Here is a 23,669-nt window from a genome sequence, read left to right as displayed (position 1 = left end):
TACAGTGTCATACTTCAGTAGATATGTACAGAGTGCACTGATCAAAATGAATGCAGTTTTAAGACAAACACTGACAGATATCACAATTCATGGTTTAATTCGTGCTTTCATAGTCTATCAGACAGAAATGTTGCTATTTCATTTATTTATTTTTAGACTTAAAGCAAAAGAGGGACAGAGAAAAAAAGATCTTTCATATGCTGATTCACACCCCAAAGGGCTGCACAAGCTGTAGCTGGGCCAGGAGTCAGGAACTTCCTCTGAGCTCTTTTGTGGGTTCAGGAGCCCAAATGCTGGGGACATCTTGCAGTTTTTCCCAGGCCATTAGCAGGGGACCACATGGGCAGTGGAACATTGGGGACTTGAACTGGCACCCATGTTGGAATATGGTGTTGTAGGGGTTAGCTTCCCCTGCCACACCACAGTGCCAGCCTCAGATGTAGCTATTTTAACAACTACTTTCACTAATACCAAAATCCTTATTCTAATGCTATTGTAATAATTTGGGAAAAAATAATGAGAGCGAGATAGGGATGGAGGGAGGAGGGGGAAGAGGAAAAGTAACATTCCTATGTTTCTTAATCTGTATCGTGAAAAATATGAAATCTGTCCATTTTATATCAATTAAAAATAATAATGAAAATAATTTCTAAAAAGCCCGACATTAAAAAGAAAAAACGTATTCTAGATTGTAAGCAACTTTGGCCCAATTTTGCTGAGAGGTTGTGAACAATTTTCTCTTATTGATTCAGGATTCAGCCACTAATATTTACTTTTAATAGCTGTTGATTATTAGCAGACTGCTGAACTACAATAACTGATTTTGAGCTCTACACCACATCAAGAGTAGTTAGTTACTCCTCTTTTGACTTCTTCAAAGATTCCCTAACAAACCTGAGAAAAAATTGTTCAGGCTCCTTTAGCTCACCTGCCTCTTTTTGCAGACACAAGCTTTATCTCGCCCTGTCAGGTCCTTTCCAGTAGAGTCTCCCCCACACAAAGTTTCCTCCTGTATTTATTCCTTTGTGCATGCTCTTTTAGCCTAGAATTCCTCACCTCCCTCAAACCATTTTCTACCTGTGACAATCATACCCAGACATCAAGACTGCCCAAATGTCATAAGATCTACTGAGAAGCTTAAAATGTTTTTGGAAAAAGGGTTATTGAGCCCACACTGGAACAACTCATATGTTTTCCGGTTTTTGCCTGAAGCCAAACTGGGTAACGGTCATGTCACCCTGCCAACACTTCTGTCAGAGCCCTTATTAAATTACGCTTTAATTAGTGGCTTAGTAGTTCAACTACCTTAAGGGACTTTCTGCACTTTCAGGATGAGGACTTCCTTTCATTTATCTTCGTGATCCCTAGATCTTTACTGCAAGAACATGCACATAATGGGGTTACTCAAATGAGCGACTGGCTACAGAAAAACATCACACCTTTTCTTTCTTTTTTGTTTTTTTTTTCCCCCAGAAGAGACCTGTAACTTCCAGTCTAAGTTTCTCTAGATTTAAACTTGAAAGAAAGAAGGATTTCATTGTAATAGATTTATTTGATAGGTGATCCCAGAAAGTGTTTATGGAAAAATAAGCAGATGATATAGGAAAGAAAAAGAAGCCAATTGAGTGTATAATAATGAGCAACTGTGGAGAACTTACTCAGTTCTACTGGAGACTTTTAGAAACTCTGTGAAATTTGCCTCATAATTTTCTCATCCAAGAAGTGAAGGAGCTAAAGTGTTTATCCACCAACTCCCTGCTGCATTCAGAGCTGTTGCCAGAAGTATTGATTCCCTAGCAAGTTAGCCCTGACCTTGTGAGCTGGGCACACTCTGGCACACTACTGTGGCCAGAGCAAGCCTCAGGCACAATGAAAGGCACTTGAAAATGTTAAGAAGCAGGGAGAGTAGGTGACCTGATTGGTGAGTATGGATGAGGTCATGGACATAACACCTAATAGAGCTAGTCTTTTACATTTCAGGGTTTTTTGTTTTGCTTTGCTTTTTTTTTTTTTAAAGAGCCATTCCATTTACTTTGAAGGCAGAACTTTCGAAAGAGGGAAGGAAAGATAGAGAGAGAGATCTTCCATCCACTGGTTCACTGCCCAAAAACAACAGCTGTGACTGGGCTAGGCTGAAGCCAGAGCCAAGAACTTCTTCCAGGTCTTCCATGTTGATGCAGGGGCCCAAGGAACTGAGGCAGCCTTTGCTGTTTTCCCAAGCACATTTACACAGAAGTAAATCAGAAATGGAACTGTCAGGAGATGAAATAGTGCCTATATGGAATGTTTGCTTGAAGGCAGAGGCTTAGCATGCTATTCCACAAACATGTCAGGTTTTTAAAGAGAGATTAACGTCTGGGTATTCGTATATGTAGTGCAAATCAGATTTCTAGTTAATCTATATACATTTTCCTGAAAAATCAAGTTTGTTCCTAGCAATTTCAAATCCAGTGAAGGAAAGTTACTTTGAAATTTTATGACCAAATTTTAAGAGCAATGGAATTGTTTACTGAATACAACTGTCAGGCTCTTTCTGGTTGAGTCCAGATTTTTGAGTATGGCAAAGTAAAAGGTTTCAGAACACAGAGAAAGCTTTAGCATTTTAGAATTGAGTTAAAGAGCAAATGTTCAAACAAAATTAACCCTAACACACTAATCCTAATGAGTCAAAATTTCAATAATTTTGTGAAAACTTCTGCAGGGACCAGGTGGACATTCACCTTTCTTCAATAACTCCTTTGTTTGCAAAGATAGGCTCATGCCCAGGAGGGTGCTTTACCATCTGCTGGAACTCTGAGGGTCTCTTTAAGACTTTGCTTAAATGGCATTACCAACGTGAAACCTTCAGTACCAAATCCACTGCTGAGGTCAAGTTAAAACTCTCCTTCTTTGGTTGCGATTTAGCTCCTTGTATTAATATTAGTCAGAATTCTCCAGAGATAGGACACAAATATGATTTATTATGGAGTTGGTTCACATTATGTGGAAGCTGAAAAAGCCAGGCTGGGGAAAGCTAGGGTGTAAGTTAAAGTCCAAATCTGGGTCAAGAGGGAGAAGAGCAATGTTCCAATTTGAAGATAGTTAAGTAGAGGGATATAATTTTTTCCTAGCAATTTACTCTGTTCCAGCCTTTGATGGATTTTATGAGGCTAACTTACATTGGGGAAGGCAATTGACTTTACTCAGCATATCGGTTCAAATACTACTTTTACCCTGAAGTGCTCTCACAGATTCACCCAGAAATATACCGAAGTAGCTAGGAACCCTGTGGCCCAGTCAATGTAAAATTAATTGTCACACTCTTGGAATACATCCCTCCAAACAGTATGTATTGTATTTTTTTTCAATTATTTGAAAAAAAAAATCCAGCTCTCTCACAACTGGATAGGGAAGTCCTCAAGAATATGAGCAAAATCATATTCATCTGTATATTCCCAGGGTTAGATGATGTTCTATATACAAGTGTGAAAAGTGAAGGATTAAGTAAGTTAATGCCAATTACTACTGTTCAACATTATAAAAGAAGGAAATTAACCCGTTATATTCACTGATCTATCTTCAGAGTATCTCTGTGCGCAGAGTATAGTATTTGTTATAAAAGTAGATGCTTAATACTTCTGTGTTGAGTTCATGAATGAATAAATGTTTAGAATACCCGTACCAAATTGCTTTGAAGCACTCTAGGAACATTTTCATAAGACCTATTGATATGCTGTTGGTGTGGTGACATAGCAGGTAAATCTTCCACTTAAAGTGCTGGTATCCCATATCAGTACCTGTTTGAGTCCTGGCTGTTCCACTTCCAATCTAGCTCCCTGCTAAAGGCCTGGAAAATCAGCAGAAGATAGTCCAACAACTTAGGCCCCTGCACACATGTAAGAAACCCAGAGAAGCTCCTGGCTTGTAGCTGGGACTAGCCCATCTCAGTGGTCCTGCAGCCAGCAGATTGCCAGATACATAGTTCTTAAACAGTTCAATTACATCACTTCTTGGCCTTTGGGCTAAGATCAAATGTAGTAACAGTTCAATTACTACTGAATTACTATGTGCCTTCAAGTAATGTTGCCATTTTTTTTTTGTCCTGTTGAGTGTTTCTGTACTAAAGCAAACTGACTCCTCTCCTAGTTGTATGAATTAATTATGCTTTCTTTGTTACAGGGGCAGCTCATGGCCTGTCGTCCATTCTCCAGATGCTTCTCTCTTACCATGAGCACCTCAAGCCTTCGGATCGTGAGCTGGTGTGGCAGAGTGTAGATTTCCTCATGGAACAGGAACAGAACTGCAACTGGCCCCCTGAGCTTGGCGAGACCATTGAGAGAGAAAATGAGCTAGTCCACTGGTGCCACGGTGCCCCAGGTCTCACACATATTGTTAACTGAAAGCCTGACTTTTCATTCAGCTTAGTCTAGGAGCCAGGGGAAGGAGTTCTTTTCTGAAAGTGTTTCTCTTTTTAAAATATTTTTATTTATTTGAGAGAAAGAGAGGCTGACTATTTCCATCTGCTAACTTACTATCTAAATGATTGTAAAAGCTGGGGCTTGGTCAATGCCAGAGCCAGAAACTGGAAATGCCCACCTAGGTCTTCCACATGGGTGGTAGGAATTTTATTTCTTGAACCATCACTGCTGCTTCCCAAGGTGTGTATTAATGGAAATCTGGAGTTAAGAACTGTAGTTGGCTTCGAGCATTGGGCACAGTTGATTTAATCGCAGTCTTCATTGCTGGTATCCCATATTAGAGCACTGGTTTGATTCTCAGCCACTCTGCTTCCTGTCCAGTTTCCTGCTAACATGCCTGGGAAAGCAGCAGATGATGGCCCAAGTGCTTAAGCTACCCACATGGGAAACCTGGGTGGAGCTCCAAGCTCTTGGCTTTGGCTTGACCCAGCCCTGACCATTGTGGCCATTTGAGGAATGAACCACGAGGTGGAAGATCTCTCTTTATGCTTTCCCACCTAGCCGCTGGTACTCTGCCTTTCAAGTTAATAAAATAATCTTTCAAGAAGAGCTAGAGCCATAGCTGGGAATCAAACCCAGGAACTGTGATGTCTCAACTACTTGACCAAATACCCTCTTTTAGCATAACCATGTGGGATAAAAAAGTCATGATAAAACATTTCAAAGCCAAAAATGTCTTGATCTCTAGAGGATTCCTGGAAATTATTCTGCTTTGCAAATAATATATAACTTATATCCACTAATATGTTAAATGAGCACTGACAAAAATATAACACAGGCCACATTTTTAATTAAAATTAAATGACCTTCTTATAAAATTAAAAAGAAACAGGTGAAATTAACTTTAATATGACACATTACCTGAATATACCCCAAATTATAAATTTGAGATATTTTATGTTTAAAATAACGCTAAATGTTTGAAACCCAGTGAATATTTTATAGTTATATCACATGCTAATTCAGACTCATCATATTTCAAGTTCTTAGTAGGTATATTGGAAAGTATAAATCTGGAACCTGATAGCTAAAATTGTAGTTCTTGCATAGCAACGGAGAACTTAGTAAAAATCCAGTATGACAAGCCCTACCCTAGACTCATTGAATCAAAACTTTGCATTTTACCAATAACTTTAGGGAATTTGTATTTACCTTAAAGTTTGAGGTGCCCTATTGCATAATTCTTCAAATGAATACTTGCATTAGTATTTAATAAAAAAAGGCTAGAGAAATGTGATGCCGTCTTAGTGAATTCTGTGGAATTAAGCCTAGAAATTTATCAGACACTATCTTTCCCTCCTCTTTTACAATTCCATTGCACTGCTAATTCGGCATGTGGAGAAGAGGCAATTTGAAAGAAGCTAAATTCAGATAAATCAATTCATTTTGATTAATTGAACAGAGAGAGATTTAAAATAGTAAAATATTTAGATTCTGCGTGATCTAATTTTCAAGCCTGTGATTCATTCCTACAAGTACAGCTTTAAAAGTACAGCATTTAATTTTTCTTTGTTACCTGGTTTTTATTATCTCCATTCACTCCTTAGTTAATGTTCTTTATTCCAAGTGTAATTTCACCTTTTTCTTAATGCATTTTGAGTTGATAATATAAGTCACAGTCTACTGTCCCTGTATTGTTTGCCTGCCATTTTTATCTATGGAAGAAACTTCAAAGTGTATACTTGTACCAGTACCAGGGCACTGTATATTAATGTTCAGGCTAGCACCTGCCAGTTATCATTTGAGCCCATTTGTTCTTGCTTTGACCTTTCTGGGGAAAAATAACATATATTTACCATCCTGAGAATTATATCTCTTATTACATTCAGTACTTCCATTTCTCATTTCCTTTAATCAATCTTGATGATGGTCTCTGGATATTCTCCAAGCATCCCAGGATCCTTGAATTTTGGAGATGTCCCAAGTTAAATGTAGAATATTTTAAAGTACACAAGGTGCCAGCAAAAGTCCAATAAAGAATAGGAACATATTCTACTGAAATGAGCAACCAGGTCGTTTCATTGATGTAGGTATCTTGAAGGGCAATTATTCCATCATTTCTGTACATTAAGTGCCATCTGTCTTTATAAATCATGTACCACAATGGTGCAGCATAGAAATGTGTCACTTTGGGGACTTAAGTTATTCTCCTTTGTCATTCATGTTCAACATCCTGAGAGCAGCAGTAAGCACAGGTCTCAAAGCAAAATCATCCAATCTGTGTACTCACTGGACTAACAAAGTTAAACCAATTCACAAATTAATTAAAAAACTAAATGTAGCCCATTATTTCTGCCACTCCTATCCCAAATACTCCAAAAAATAGCATTGAGTATGATTAGAAGTCTGATAAATACAGGTCCAAGAGCATTGAGATGTCACTAACGTTGGAGAAGAACCAACTCCCCAAAAATTCTGAAACAGGAAGTGGCCTAGAAAAGATAATTTTCATTTGTTTGAAGAAAACATTTTGAGTATAGATTTATGAACAGTGCAGATGGCTGGGGCAGCAGACCAATTCTGTGATTAAAAACCTGCCACAGAATATATAATGTGAAACTTTGTTAATGCTGCCTTATCTTTCCCTATAATTTATTCTTATTCTCCATCACCCCAGATGTTCAGGTGCTAGTCCTAGTTATCAGCGTAAAAACTATTTTTATTCAAAAATCATGGCTCTGTATGCTTAATTGTAGCTCTAGCAATATCCACCGAAAAGAGTTTGAGAAAAATGTCAGTTTATTCTCTGCCTTTGTCTCTTCTTCTATGAAATGAACACAGTGAAATGGAGTAGTTGAATTTAATTTTTTTCTTTAACTTTTCAGTAATTAGAGATTGGGAGAAGGAAAAGATTGAGAAGAAGAGAGAGCACACCCATTTACTGTTTCATTCCTAAAACGCCTGCAGTGGCATGGCTGGGCCAAGCCAAAACCAAAAGCCAAGAACTCAATCCAGGGCTCCCATGTCAGTGACAGGAACTCGGTTACTGAGTCAACACTACCGTCTCCCAGGGCTTACTCTTGTGGTAAGGTGGAGTCAAGGGTCAGAACTAAATATCAAACCCACATACTGTATTGTGGAATGCAGATGTCTTAACTTCTAGGCTAAATGTCCGTTCTGGAATTCTGGAATTCTGGAATTCAACCTTTACATAACCTCAGACTCCTTTTAGACTCTGGAACGTGGCCAATCTTGTGGGACATATCCTGAAAGCTTTAGAGATGCCCATATTTATAATCATGTAGAGTGGTGGCATGCAGCTTTTACTCATAAATGCAATAAAGCATTACGGGAAGATTCATATCACTTCATAGCCTTGATGACTTTGGAGTACAAGATGAAATTCACTTGCAAAATCATTAAAACATGTTGTGGCTAAAACAAACTCTTGACTGCATTAGATTGTGTCATTACTGCGGTAATGTTACAGTGCATTTCCTTTACTATACATGAAACACAGATGTAGGTTTCTTCATATTTTTATTTACAAAAAAAAAAAACTCTTTCAAAGGACTCTTGGTGACTGAATAGAAAACAATAAGGTTTTTGCAGCACAGATGCCAATGCTCACTAAACTATACATATACACTATGTGAACATTAGCAATATTACACAGTCCACCCAAATGGACCTGAGTAATGATTGTCTATCAAGTAAAAATTGCATGCATTAGTCTGGCTATCATAAGATTCTATTGAAATCCATATTTTCAAAGATTTGGTCTCTCAAACCATATTTATTAGATGATAATTCCTTTCCCAAGTCACATTTTGCAAAGACACATGTGCATGCTGATTCAGGTTTGTTATCAATGCACAATACAATCAGTGTTCCCATGATAAAATAATGCAATTCCCAATAAAAGCAAAGAAAGGCAGCATTCCTTCCTTTTAGGTTAAGCTGACTTGCTGTTAATTCCGTTAGATTGGGTTGGGACCCCATAGCTTTACAAGTTTTCCAGAACCTCTTACATGTGACCCAGGCTTCAGGTGAAACCCTTGCACTCTGTCTAGAACCACAGGATCAATCCCTATTAAGCTGCCTGAGGCAGCAATTAGACTATCTCTGCCCTTCTTCCTTCCACATCTCCCATCTTACCCCAGTGTTAGCTCATGGGAGAGTGAGGAATACATCCAATAGATTTTTGTGGAGTCCTTGTGAGGTGCTAAACACTACACTATGGACTAGGGAGATGAAAGTGAACAAGACATAGTTTCTGCCCTTGGGTGGTTACTAGAGCGGGTAGACATGGAAATAAATTATTTTAATCTGGTCCTGTAGGGAAAGGATTTCTGGTGTGCTGCCTGTAAGTTCAGAGAAGGCTTCCTAGAGGAGGCCATGCTTGGCATAAATTAAGCCAGGAAAGGCAGGAAACTTGTTTAAGAAAGAGTGAACATCATCAACATAAAAGCAATGTGGGCAGTTTGGTTTTCTGAAGTGAAAAGCTTCACGCGGGGAAGGGAGGAGAAGAGAAAAGAGAACAGAGCAGAAGATGGGTCACAAAGGATATCCTGCATTGTGCTAACGTATCGGAGCAACAGGAAGCCATTTAGGCTTTTCGTGGTTGGAATACTTCCCTCTTCAACATGTTCTTTACATGTTTAGAAACAGTGTTTAGAGGCTCTGTTTAGTAAACAGTGTTTAGAAGCAGAGCTCCGTCTTGGAAGCAACCTGTGTGGGAGCAGGTAAGCTGGAAAGGGCAGGAAGAAAATCCAAAAAGCTGCGTGACCCACCTGGTTGTAATTTCACCTGGCTCTGAGGTGGAGCTAAGTTTAAAAGGTACAGGTTATACCAACAAGCTGGTTCTTCCTTGAGGCAGTGTGGAATCTGCTGGAAAGATAAAAAGGATCCAGACAGGACATCAACAGCCTCTGGCACACCTGGCTAATTCCTCCTTATCCTTGAGGATATACTCAGTTTAGATGACATCAGCCCCCATAATATGCCTCTCCTGCCATAACTGGAGGTTAGGAGCCTTCCTGTGTGCTCCCACGACACCTCTATTTTCCCACACATAGCCTAACTAACATCTCCAGTTAAGCTGTAGGAGTCTTAAAACCTTAGTATCTGCTATTGTCTCTTGCCTACAGTAATCAATAACTAAAGAGGCACCAAGTATTGTGAATAATTTCTTTATTTGCTTCATTTCCATCTTTATGCCAATGTAATCACTTCATAACTATTGCACATTTCCCTTTTTAGGTCTCTGCTGATACCATTGTATGCCACTTTGTTTACAGTAACAATCATATTGTTATATAAATACTGACCAGTTTACAATGAAAACATTTCCACTAGTTCCCTGTTGCCCACAGAATACGATCAAGGATGTCTAACTGAATTTGAAAAATTTTAGAGGTAGAGTAATGACAAACAAGATGGGCTTGGGCCTTGGTTCTTATCTCAAGTAGGAGACATCTATGTTCCACATGGACAAGGCAGTGAGCAAAGCAAGATTGACTGAAATGAGAAACATCCTGCCAAAGCACTCAGAAGGGAGGAAAAACCTGAAAATCTGGTTGAAGTGGAGTCTTTTAAATGCAATTCAGGGAACAGAGGGTACAGACAATCCTATCTAGCCTGCTCATAAAACAAAAACGCCATCAGAAAGGTATGATTTGTTCACTCTTTCTGTTTGCACAAGACTGAACTCAGAAGGAATGGGATGGCACTTTTTCTTGCTGAAGCACTAGGGCTGAAGCAAACATCCTGTGCACCTTGCAGCCATAATCAGAACTCAGTCTATTCTTCTACACCCTTTATGTGGCTTGTCCTTCCTGGCTCCTAGATTTTGCCCCTTGGGATTTTCATGCCGAGAATGCCCTCTTTGCCTCATTTTGAGACTGGCATTTCCCATCCATCCTACAAAATCTTAAAAAGTTCTAGATCCTTCCAAGGCATTGCCTGACTTTCTCCCTCAGAGTATCTTTTTGATTCTTCTAGCATTGTTTTAAGATTATTTTTTAATTTATTGACAGGCAGAGTCTCTCTCTGTCTGTGTCTCTCTCTCCCTCTCTGTGTGTGTGTCTCTCTCTCTCACACACACACACACCCCTTCCATCCACTGGTTCATTCCCCAAATGCTGGCAAAAGCCAGGAGTGTGCCAGGCTTCAGCGAGGAACCAGGACTCCCTCCAGGTGTCCCATGTAGCTATCAGGGACCCTAGCACTTGAGGAACTCTGGATAAAGCTGAGTAATTAGGACTCAAAATGGCACCCTGATATAGGATGCCAACTTCGCAAAACAGCAGCTTAACCAATCGCACCCTCAATCCAGTATTATTGACAATAACATTTATGTTCTAGTGGCATTATGAGCTACATGTCCTATTATGTATCACTCACATATACATATATATTTGTTTCTTTCCAGACAGTACCTTTCTGAAAGGTAAGAGTCATATTGAGCATTTCTGTCACAGCCAGTACTGACTACATAATTTGTGGGACCTGGAATTTTGAGGATGAGCTAGCAGAACTTACATGCCTATGAAGCCAGTTCTGCTTAGGGCTATGCATACAGGAGATAATTAGTTAACCACTTTCAGTGAATGAATGAATGTATAATTAAATAAAATTGTGGGTTTAAAACTTTTTCATTTGTGGAAAAAATTTCTTTTATTATTAAAAGAAAAGTTTTTATTGCAAAGTCAGATATACAGAGAGGAAGATCTTCCATCTGTTGATTTACTTCCCAGTGGCCACAACAGCCAGAGCTGAGCTAATCTGAAACCAGGAGCCAGGAGCCTCTTCCAGGTCTCCTACACAGGTGCAGGACCCCAAGGCTTTGGACTGTCTTTGAATTTGAGTACCTGGCACCTGGAACTTAGGGAAAATTTTATAAAGAACTCTATGGTTCTTGTTTCTGTTCCTGCTTTTGTGAATCGAAACTACCTTTGCTGTTGAATTGTGAGAATATTTCTTTCCTTGGGACAGTCGACTTGGGAAGAACTCACCTCATAGCCGAGGTAGAAGTCTTGGCAAGGTCTTTTGGGAGCATTGTTCTTCAAAAGACTCTTAAGTTTTGTTCTTAAGAAAAATTAATATCGCTACAGGTGCTTCAACAATACAAATTCCAAATCTCTGTGGGCAAATTGGCAAGCTGTGTAAATATTCCAAAGAGCCAGAAAAGCATAATACTTAGGAGAGTATGCATCATTAAATATTAACCTCTTTGTAGGTTAAATTCTGAATTTCATCAATTGATGCACTTCAATTAAAATGTTGTTCTTTCTCCAGAGGCCAGCTTCATGATGCATTGAAGGCAACACTAAACCCCACAGGGAAAAATACTCCCTCGTGGAACATTCCATAAGCCTTGCTGCTCTAAGTGTCGTTCCCAAGAGTGTGCTGTTAGAAAAGCAATGTCTCAGGCCTCGCCTATGCTCTACCAATTTAGAAATTGGTGCTTTGTGATGCCTCACAGCTCAACAAGTTCAGCTCTGCAGTATTAAATCCTGAAAGTCACCCCTGAATGTCTTTGATATTTTCACAGGCATTGCCTATCTGTTTGCCAAAGCTTATCTGGTTTCAAAGAAGCCACAGTACCTGGACACATGTATTCGGTGTGGAGAACTCACGTGGCAGAAGGGCCTGCTGAAGAAGGGGCCAGGCATTTGCCATGGTGTAGCTGGCAGTGCCTATGTCTTCTTGCTGCTGTACCGGCTTACAGGAAATTCCAAATACATCTATCGAGCTCAAAGGTCAGCCTTTTTTAAGCTTTTATCTTTTCAAAAAATTTAATCTAATTTTCTCAGCAGGTGGTATAGTCACATGGTTCAAAAAGCACAAGATGTACGTCACATTGTGCCCTCCTCTGACCATTTAGTTGACCTCTCTGGAGACAATCAGTGTTATCAGCTTCTTGGTTATCTTCCCTGAGGCATTCTGTGTATATACATGTAAATAGATGTCTAAGGGTAGTTCACAAATTTTATGGAAAAATTAATAAAAAGATAAATGCATTTTGGTTCAAAATTAATGCATAGATTTTTTATAATATTCATCTTCGGTGAACTTTTTGAAGATCGCTAGTAAAATTTTGTTCATCACTATTTGTACAATGGTAGCACCGTATATCTTGCTCATCACCTACATTTGTACTTCTATGATTTATTAAATATTGAGATAAAATACTTTATGCATATATTTGTCATTATTTTAGACTGCAAGTAATGCTGTGATGAATAACCTTGTACATTTGTCATTTTGCATACATACAGGTATATCTAAAGGAAAATTCATAGAAATGGAGTCACCAGATGAAAGGATATATATATTATTTATAATTTTGACAAATAATGGCAAATTTTCCTCTTTTAAATTATTTCCTGCAAACCAGACCAAACATCAGTTGCATTCAAATATTTTTCTTGTAAAAATTATTAATATTTCACTTAACACTTGTGTTATGCTTTAAAAGGAATTTTCCCCTTCCTGGATGATAAAAAAATCAATTTATATTTATATTAGTACCTCTATAATTTCACTTCAGCATTTAAATTTTTGATTCATCTAGAACTTTTTAAAGTGGCATCTATTAAATATCCATTTTGTTTAATGAAAATGAAAATTTGTGGTAGCATCTCTTGACTCATTACTCCTATGATCTGAAATTCCAATTTTATTTTGGACTTTCATCAGTTCCATTTATCTAATTTCATATCTAATTATTAATTTATTCCAAATTTTTCTTAGGTATTCTCTCCACTTATTCCTCTGATTATAGCATAGAATCAGTTTGCCAAGTTAAAAATTTTATGGATATTTGATTGGAAGTTCATTGAATTTATAGGTTGCTTTAGGGATAATTACCATCTTTAAAATTTTGAGTTTCTCCATTCAGGAACATGCTATACCTTTCTGTTTATTTAAAAATTATTTTTTATTTGTTGTGGTGCCTGGCACGGTAGCCTAGCAGCTAAAGTCCTCGCCTTGCATATGATCCCATATGATCCCATGTGGACACCAGTTCTAATCCTGCCAGCCCCACTTCCCATCCAGCTCCCTGCTTGTGGCCTGGGAAAGCAGTCGAGGACTGCCCAAACCCTTGGGACCCTGCACCTGCGTGGGAGACCTTAGGAAGTTCCTGGCTCCTGTCTTCAGATCGGCTCAGCTCTGGCCGTTGCGGCTCCTTAGGGAGTTAATCAGCAGATGGAAGATCTTCCTCTCTCTCTCCTCTCCTTTCTGTATATCTGACTTTCCAATAAAAATAAAATAAATCTTAAAAAATATTTTTATTTATTGGTTTCCACAATACAGTTAGGTAGGTATAGGGGTTCCTCCTTCCCCTGCCCTCCTTTTCCCTCCTCCTTTACCTCTCCCCCCATTTGTCCCCATGCTTTCATAATACTATAGTCCCTTAGAACAAGTTACAAGTTTAATTTCTGACGTTTAAATGTATTATGACATAGTAAGTCGAGGCAAAGGTAGAAAACCCAATATCCTAAAATAGAGGTATGTTTATAAGTTTCATTGGGATTCCTAGTTTTATTTAGGAGTAGAGGCATATAATGTATAACACCTTTACTTCCCGGCATGCTAGTCTCCCTTATACAGTTCATTTATATATTTTTGCATACCAACTGTCTTCTATCAGAGAAAATATATAGTATTTGTCCTTTTGGGACTGGCTTACTTCATGAGCCATAATGGTTTCCAGCTGGGATCATTCTGTTACAAGTGGTAAAATTACATTATTTTTTATGGCTGAATAGTAAAAAAAATGATAATTGATGTTTTTGATCTGATGAAGGACTTAATGTTTCCTGTAATTTTTATTCCTGTCATTTTTCTGTGTTCTCAAATTTATTTTGAGTGGTATCGTCCTCCAGTAGTTCCAGGTGGCTTATTAGTGGTGATTATGAAAGCTTTCTAAAGCATAGAAATACTGCAGTTTATCAACTTTAGGGTGTACATTTTGATGAAATTTTGCATTGTATCTTCTAAGTAACTTAATTGTTTATCTGGCCATCTTACTGAGCTAGATGTCTATTCTATTAAGTTTTGTTATATTCTGTTGGGTTTTGTAAATAGACATGTTCATTACTTACAGGTAATTATGATTCTGTCACTTGCCTTTTCTTCAGTATGCAATGTTAAAAAATATAAAATATTTATGATATTTACATGCATGCACTGAAAAAACATTAACATATCTCAGTCCTCTGTTTGAAGCTCAATTGTTTAGGAATGATAGAATGACTTCCTCTGTCTTATAAAAATTCTGCTATGTTTATGTGAAAAGGCATTTTCATTTACTTAATGCTTGACACATGCTCAGAGCCAGATATATGGTATCTTTAATTTTTACGGTAAATGGTATGCAGTTCTCTAATTCCACCAATTTAAAGTCAAATTAAGAAATTTGACAAAGGTCATATAACATGAAATTGTCAAATACATGTATCTCAATTCCAAAATTCTCTCTCTACTGTACCAAGGGTTTTCCATGTAGGATTTGTGAACTTACATGGGAAAAAAATTACATCTCAAATTGAACTGTGATATTGCCTTTGATTCTGAATTTAAGTCAGAGATAATTCAGTAAGTATTAACAGTAGCTGTGACTCTGCAACTGATACAAGTAATAGATATTCTCATTTCATATTAACTCTTGTTGCAGGTATTGTAAAATACATTTTAGTCTTTTCATTACTTAGACTTATCAGGATTTATTTGACCTACTAATGTATTTTGTCATTTAATGGGTTTATAAGGTACAAATATGTTTTTATATCATAAATTTTGTTTAAAGGTTATCTAACTGCTTTCATAAAGTTAACTTCCTTTGTAATCCTGACTATTTTATTTTATGGATGTAATTTTTTTTTCTGAGAAGTAATCCAGAATGGCAAATGATTTACAGGACTGCAAAGATAAAGTCCCTCTCTGAAGCTATACCATGATACTGATTTAATGATATAATTATAAATCTTGAATTAACTCAAAGGATGTATCATTCTTCTACTGTTCAAAGTTTGAAATTCTGTTTTAGAATTGTATGCTGAGGAAAACAGTTGCAAGTAACATTATATTGGATAGAATTTAATGTTTCCTGCTAATAGATTCTAAGCTACCACCAATAATTCCAAAAGCCTTAGGAGATCAAATAGGTCATTACTGTTCATTAGACCCCCTATGAAGTAGCAATGATTTATATTTATGGCAGTATCAGTTCTGGGGCTCATCAAGTGAGCTCCAGCCTCGGAATTGTTGTTTATTTTTGTTGCTAGTGGAAACAAGTAGGGTAAGTCAGTAAAAAGATAACATCGTAATAATATTTTAAAAGCTGTGGACTACTATACAAATGATACTCATTACAAATAGTCTGAATAGGATTTGTGGTAAATATGGGTAAAAAGAAAAAAAAGGCTTAGGGAATTTAGAGGACAGTGATTTATGTCTAAGGTGGTGTCTTAAAAACTATCTGTCATGGAGCTGAGATTGCTATTTGATGTCATCTTTATAAAAGGTTGCTTGCTTTTTCCCATTCATCTTCTTCCTTTGTTTGCCCAAAGCACAGATTGTAGAAAATCAGGCTATTTATTTTCAGTCTCTACTCTTTGTCACATATAAATGAAACCCAGATTAGAAATAATATGCCTGGAGAAACACAGAGTATTTGGTTTTTTTTGTTTGTTTGTTTAAAAGGAACAGTGATATATCAGTTTAATTATATTCAAGATAAATAAAAATAGGGTGATTTATATTTGTCTTTTTTTTTTTGCTTTTAATTATTGGATGACAGAGGAATCATATCGTCAGAAAATACCAAAGTGCTTTGCTTTTCAAATATTGGATTTGCTTGCTAGCTTGATTTGTTGTGAAACATGCATAATTATATAACAATTGCTTTATTTTGCCAGTGGCGAAAAATTATTTCTTACAATAACTGCATAATTCTAGAAAGAAAATCTGCTAAACATTTAATTTTGTGAAAGTGGAAATATTGACCCATAGCCAATTATATGGAAACACTCATATTAAAATTATTTATGTTTTCTCCTCTTAGGTTTGCTCAATTCTTATTTACTGAGGAATTCAAGGCCGGTTCCCGGGTCCTTGAAAGCATCTACAGCTTGTATGAAGGCTTCTCTGGGACCGTGTGCTTTCTCATCGATCTGCTGCAGCCCAATCAGGCTGAATTCCCTCTCTTCAGTGTCTTTGTTTAGTAGGCTCCATCTTCCATTGTGGTCTTGCAGAAGCCCCCTGAGATTTCCTGAGCCTACCCAAGGCAGATACCACATAACCCACATTTAATGGTATTACAAGCATAAGCCTTAACATTGCCACCAGAAGGAGGGGAAAAGGCAGTTGAAGAGAGTGATACCAAACAAAAGAAAGAACCTGCAAAGGAAGGAAACCATAGCACATCTTTGGTATTTCAAGAAATAGATGTGAAACCAGGGATGAAAAAAATTGGAAAGAGAATCTGTTTTTAGTTAGGATAGAGAAACAAAGCAAATATGGACTATGGAAATAAAATGCTTATATCTTCATACTTGGAGAGAATTTGGCCGTTTGTGGGTACCTCCCACCCCTAAATTCTGGGAAAAAAAGACAATTCAAAACTGAAATTATTGAAAACTGCTAGTAAGTGATGAAGTGTTAGGATGCTGAAGGACATAAAAGGAAACTCTTGGTTGTCCTACACCTTTAATTACTGAAATTCCTGATGTTTACTGAATGGAGATATTTGCATATCAATCTTTTGTTTTCCTATTATTATCCTGAGCACTTTAAAGAAGTCATATCATAACTAATACATTGAAAGTGAAAGTTTCATTAGGCCTTAGAACATTTCTGTTCCTGGCTCCTTTTCCTTTCCTAATGCTCAATTAGTACAGCAAAACTCACAGGCTAACCAATACTGTAGCAAATGTTGCTGTCAAATGTTTTTTACAATTTGAGGTGTGAGCTGTCTATTGTTAGTGAAATTTTAAAACTGCCTTTACATACATAGCCCCCTATGAAGCTATTAGCCGAGCTGTAAAATATACTATTGGTAAAAGTTACTCAGATCAGAGATGAGGGTAACCACTACAAAGATGTGTAGTTTCTGCCTTTGATAGAATACTGTGTCCCTTGGGACAAGCAGAAACAGGCTGAGCCAAGCATCAGTGTTTGTGGAAAGAACATTGCTCAATATTTTAATAATATTAAGAGATGAGGAAATGCTCTGGCTAGTTACTTTGTTTACCAAGAGAAAAGGTCCACTAGAAATTGGTAGAAAACCCATTTGTAGGTATAAACACATAGGAATTGTGAAGCTGCTTCAATTAAATAGTGGTTCACAAAACACCATAGGAGCATCTGTCACTTAAATGTGCAGAATGAGTCTAACTTTCCTAGAATTTGGTCGTTGGAAATATACTGTTTAAGACTTAATCATTTAAATAGTTATTAAATGTTAGGATATATATATACATATATACACACATACAAGCATATCTCTGTGTCATCTATCCTTATATAAACTCTAGAAATTATTCTTAGTTCAGTAGTTCCTTACGTGAATCATAGGCATACTTTTGAAAGTGTTAGGGAATTCTCTGTTGCTCAAAGTATTTATGTATATGTAGGTATGTGGGCATGCCTGTGTGTGTGTGCGTGCGTGCGTATGTGTGTGGGGGGGGGGGCTCATTTTGGGGGGAAGATATCTCTAGCATTCAAAAGATTCTCAAAAATTTGACCCCAAAAAAGTGAGAACTCTTTTCATATGTTTTATGGCTCTGTGTACATTTTCACTCATCAAAAGAATTAAATCAACATGATGAAAAACTATGAGACATCTGTAAGCTTACTGTTCCAAGTTTACATCCTCAGATGTAATTGTGTAAACTTGGCCTCAGTTGTTCATCTGTGAAAACACTAACTTTGGGACAATGTGACATAAATATCAGGTTTCAAATGGCTCCCCAAATTGGGTTCCAGAATAGTCAAGTACCTGCTAAAAGGCCATAAGTCTTTTGGAATGATAACAACACCTGCTTTTCACCATCTCATTTTAAATCCATTGCATATAGTTTATCCTGAAGATAATAGCCATCTAGTAGCAGGGCCTTAGGGAACATAAACATTTTTGTCATCATTCAGTGTCCCCTTGAAGATTGTTCAATTTTTTGCTTAAGTCTCCTAGCCAGGAAGGGGCAGAAAAACAAGGATTCAAACTCGCAGTTTCACTTTTCAACTTTATTTAGTCAATGATCTACTCTGTAAGGTGGAGAGACAGCAATGGACTAAATGCCCCTTCTCTTAAAGTTGCCTTCCTATTCTGTTTGCTTACTCTTTCACCATTTATCCTTGAAACCAAAAACCAAAAACATTAAGAAATGAAACCACAGCTCATTATATCAATTCCATTTCCAAGGATTTTTGAAAAACTGAACCTCTTTTCTGTTGACATGTTCCTTTAGGGTCTGGTGGAGTGACCAGGGCATTGTGCTGACCATGGTGAAAAGGCAGCCCTTTGTGGTGTCAAATCCAAGCCAAAATCAGGTTTTGGGACTGTATTTATGAAATGGCACCTCAGTAGGTTAGAAAAAAGAATAGGCTAGTTAATGCTCCCAAATGGTGAATTATTGACTCGGGGTAGTACTCTTCTATTTTCCTCAAGAAGGAGGCAAACGGATCCTTATGTTTTACTGTAGGAAATTGGTATGTCGCTTATGTAATTACTCAAGTTGTCTTTTTCTATATAATATTCTTTTTTTGGAAATTTGTTTCATTATATTTGCAATTAAGAGACACAGGCAGAGACAAAGAACAATTTTCCATCGGCTGTTTCATACCCAAAAGCTTGAAATAGCTAGGCCTGGGCTAAACTGAAGGCAGGAACCCAGGTCTCCCATGTGGACAGTAAGGGCCCAGACACTTGAGCCATCACTGCTGCCTCCCGGGGTGTGAATTAGCTGGAAGCTGGAATGAGGAGCAGGGATCGGACTTAAACTCAGGCACTCCAATATGGGATGGAGACATCTCAAGCAGCATCTAAACAACAGTATAACAAACAGCTGCCCCCAAGTAACATTTTTAATATAGAACCTAAGCATATTGCCTCATATGGGCTATGGGGACATTTTCACCACCACTAGTATATTTTTAATATTATTTATTCTGTGTGACACAAGTATAAACTCTGATGATAACAATGGAAATGTTGAGGTTACATTGAAAGGATTATTTAATAATGCATTATATTTGATACAGGACATTTTTGTATGAAATGAAAATAAATTTCATTAATATGATTATATATCCAAATATGATTATGTATCCAATCCTGCTTCAGTCATACTTTTTTTTTGGTTCCATTTATAAAGCTAAATTAGAAAAAAAAAAAGAGGCTTGGCAGCCCTGTACTTGTTCAGGTAATTGATTATACTATTAAGATAACAACATTCACGTACTGATAACCCAGGAAATAATTTCCTTGGCCTGTGCTAAATCAGGTCATGCACTGGTGGCTTTTTGTTGTTGTTGTTTTTTGACAAACTAAGGTTTTAATCAAGGTGTCTCAAATTATTTTAGTACCTATAAAAACAAATTCCACTAATTTCAGTGTAACATAAGTGTTTGCAATTTATAACTATTTTAAGAAAACACACATTCAAGAGGAAAATATTAGCAAGGTAAGGAGCCCTGTGTTAGAAATACGAAAGCCTTGTTCTGCAACTCCATGGGCCACACCACTATGGTTGCTTTCATCATCATCATCATCACCATCAACATTACCACCCTACCCACTTCACAGAGTTGTCATGAGAGTTGTCAATGATAAAATAGATATGAAATATACAGTCCCTTTATGTATTTAAATGGATACTATATTTTAAGTATCTACTATGGCATAGAGGATCCTGATGAGTTAGGGCTACCAATAAGCATTGCACCAAACAGAATCACCATAGGTGGATGCAGGGCTTGAGGTTTGGCTAAAAAATGGATAAACCAAGTGTTAAATTTTTAATATTCTACCACCAGTCAGTCCTGATTATAGCATTTGTGTCTCAGAAGGCCTTGATTTACGAGGGCTAGTTTCATTACAGAGCTATCTTAAAAACAAAACAAGCAAACAAAACTTCCTAATTTATTTGAAAAACAGAAAAAGCGATCCCATTTGCTGGTTCATTAATCCAAATACCCCCAACTAACTGGGCTGAATCAATCTGAAGCCAGGAAGCAGAAATACAACCTAGGCCTCCCATGGGAATGGCAGGGACCTAACTCCCTGAGCCTTTACCTGCTGCGTCTCAGAGAGTGCTTTAGCAGGAAGCTGGGATCAGAAATGGAGCTGGAACTCTAACCCAGGCACTCTGACATAGGAGGTAAGGCATCCTGAACACCAAATGCCTGCCCAGCTTCCACCCAGAACCCCTTTTAATGAAAATATTTATTTTGCTTACTGAAAACAAAAGTTTGTGGTGCCAATAACTAGAGAAAAGGGCCACTCAGGCCAGGTTTGCAGAGTGAAACACATTGGAAAATAAAATAATTTGGGATTGTATTTACTTTATACTTTTAATTTAGAACGACATGACATATAGGAATATAAATATATTCTCAGTTGAATATGAGGTTTTCCTTTGGGGGCTTGAGTTATTTCTACAACCCTGTCCCAAATTAGTAGCTAAATGGCTAAGTCTCCAGTTTGCCAAGGCTATGCGATCTTGGCATGAATGCAGAGAGCAAATGAAAAGGCTGGGAGATGGACATCTCAAAGTGAGTTATGAATGCATATTTCATTCTGCTAAGCACCAGGCTAATCTAACTCGTGGGCTTTAATGCTTCCTGGGACCTCTAATTCCAAACCACCCTGATTGAGCAATTTCCCCTCCTTCCTCTCCTGTTTAAGTAGTTCAGCATGATATGTTTTATCCTGTGTCTGCTTTATCATGTGACCTCCTTCCTCCTGGGAGAGTAGATGTTTTCCTTATCTCTTCTGTCCATGTCTTCTTTTAGCTAAGAGCTGGAGGCTAAATAAACCTGGACTCTCTTTTGGACAGAAGGATGGACTGCAAGGTCAACAGCAGCAGGAACTGGGTCTATTTTGTAGTCAGTTCGCAAGTAGGACAACCCGCCATGAGTGTGGCTGTGCATGAGAATATGCATTTGTCTTGCTTTTTCTCCATAAATAAACCTGGCTATTTTATTTTTACTGTTGTAAAAAAAAAATTAAAAACCCCACTAACTTAATGCGGCCTGAAATGTATGGGCCTCTGCCATTATCATAAATCTTGTACTAGAGGTGTGATCTCTCTCCTTGTTTCTTTAATTAAAAGTGCTAATGAATTGAGGCCTGATGGATGATGTCTTCAGGTTTTAAAAAATATACTTGTTTCCTTAAAGATTGAATTTTATAGTCATTTTAACCTAGACCCCTTCACAAATGGCAAAGTCCCTTATCTATAGAATTCACCGCATCTTCTTTTGCCTTTCTGCACGGGGTATTTTTCCCCTTTGAACTGAATCTGAAACATATTCAGTGGAATCCCATTCATCACTATTACTGCTATGGGCAAGGGAGGGGATTGGAGAGAACTACGGATTAAAATCAGACTATCCTCTTATTACTTGCCTTTCTTCCTGTAGGACACCAACAGAGAAAGGGAAAGTGGAAAATCTAAACAAAGGGCAACTCTGGGACTGTGAAAATGGTTTGCAAGGACTTTCTGTGTGCTTTCTCTTTGTTATTGCTCTGTTTTGTTTTAGTCTTACTAGGAAATAGTTTCTGTGTGTGTGTGTGTGTGTGTGTGTGTGTGTGTGTGTGTGTGTGTGCTGTGAAAGCAGTGAAAGACAAGAGACTGATTTAAGCATAATCAGTATCACATATGAAATAAAAGCCAACATTTAGCTAGTAGATATATCTGAGTGAGTGAACATAGCATAACTTGATTAATGAATGGGTCTTAACTTTGCATTAACTGCTCCCCAATATGTTAGTACATAATTAAAGAGGGTACTTATTATAATTTGGGAAGTGTATCTTAAACATTCATATTTTATTAAATCTGTAGAAATTAAGAGCCTCACGGTTCACAAACATAGCAGCAGTGTCTAATAGAAATGTAATGTGAGCCACAGATGCAAACCACATAGGTAACTTCAACATTTATAGTAGCCACATGAAGAAAAAGTAAAGAAAAAAGATTAAATTAGCTTTAATAATGCATGAGGGTACTTCTGAGAGTTTGTGGAAAATGAAATTAAAAGTCTGCATTTATTTTGGTTAAAAAAATGGGAAATACATTTCTGAGGGGTCTTCAACAAAGTTCATGTAAAGTCTGTGTCAGGGAAAAAATTATTCAGGGATTCAAAAAATAATTTGCACCAAAAGAAACTTATCTTTTAATTTCACTTTGTCACAATTTCTGGAGATACCCCTGTATTTCATTTAACTTAATATATCCAAAATACTATCATTTCAATAGACAATCACTATACTTTCCATTTTTGTATTGAATCTTCAATATGTAGTGCGCATGTTACATTTAGCACACATCTCAGTTTGGCCTGACCATATTTCAAATATGCAAGAAGCCACACTGTGTTGGATAGTATAAGGCTAGCATCCTGTTTCAGTTGCTCGTATAGATAAGGTCTTCTTACTGCTTATTTTTGTTTTTATGAGAGAAAATGGAATTAGGACACTTCATGCTGAATGAGAATTGTGATATTTTCCTAAGTGTAGCTTAGCAGTACTAACAGCTGCCATGTGGAAAAATGAACTTTGTGAGTAAATGTTAGGAAAGTTCTTTTGCCCAATTGTGGAGATCACATAATAAAGTCTCAGAAAACTCTCTGATGTAAAGAAACCTATTTGAAATTGTTGAATTCTGTATCTATAAGAATTCTAAAAATTGCCATACGTAATGAGAAAAACTTGTGTTTTCTCTTCCTCTCCACTGTTTGGAGCCTTGCATACTTATATTTGTATTTAGAGTTACCTGGGGCCAACATGTCTTTTTTGTTCTAGAACTACCACATATGGAATTAAAACCAACAAAAGACTGTAAGGTCTTGCTCCCAAATGCACACTTTCCCTTCATTCTTTGAGAAATGCTGAACAGTCTAAAAAGACAGGGAAAGTAGCACTAGACATGAATATGTATAAACATAGAACACACAGTTTTTAAAGTTAATACAGTTCCTGCTAATGCTTCGTTTTTAGGAGCTTGAAAGTGGTGTTAATTTTCATGCTTTAATGTGTGC

General features: G+C 37.3%; 1 protein-coding gene across 1 annotated transcript in view; it reads left to right on the top strand.

The window, feature by feature from the left end:
- The window catches only part of LANCL3 (LanC like 3), an 89,838-nt gene extending 73,208 nt beyond the window's left edge, over nt 1-16,630 (top strand). The window contains exons 3-5 of the mRNA XM_041001915.1: nt 4,159-4,356; nt 11,953-12,160; nt 16,471-16,630. Of these exons, the coding sequence (XP_040857849.1) occupies nt 4,159-4,356; nt 11,953-12,160; nt 16,471-16,630 (566 nt within the window). The remainder of the gene's footprint in view (nt 1-4,158; nt 4,357-11,952; nt 12,161-16,470) is intronic.
- Nucleotides 16,631-23,669: the final 7,039 nt, after the last annotated feature.

Source organism: Ochotona curzoniae, unplaced genomic scaffold, assembly GCF_017591425.1.
Source record: "Ochotona curzoniae isolate NIBS_2020 unplaced genomic scaffold, NIBS_Ocur_1.0 contig_1274, whole genome shotgun sequence".
Lineage (NCBI taxonomy): Eukaryota > Metazoa > Chordata > Mammalia > Lagomorpha > Ochotonidae > Ochotona > Ochotona curzoniae.
This window is presented reverse-complemented; position numbering and strand designations above follow the sequence as displayed.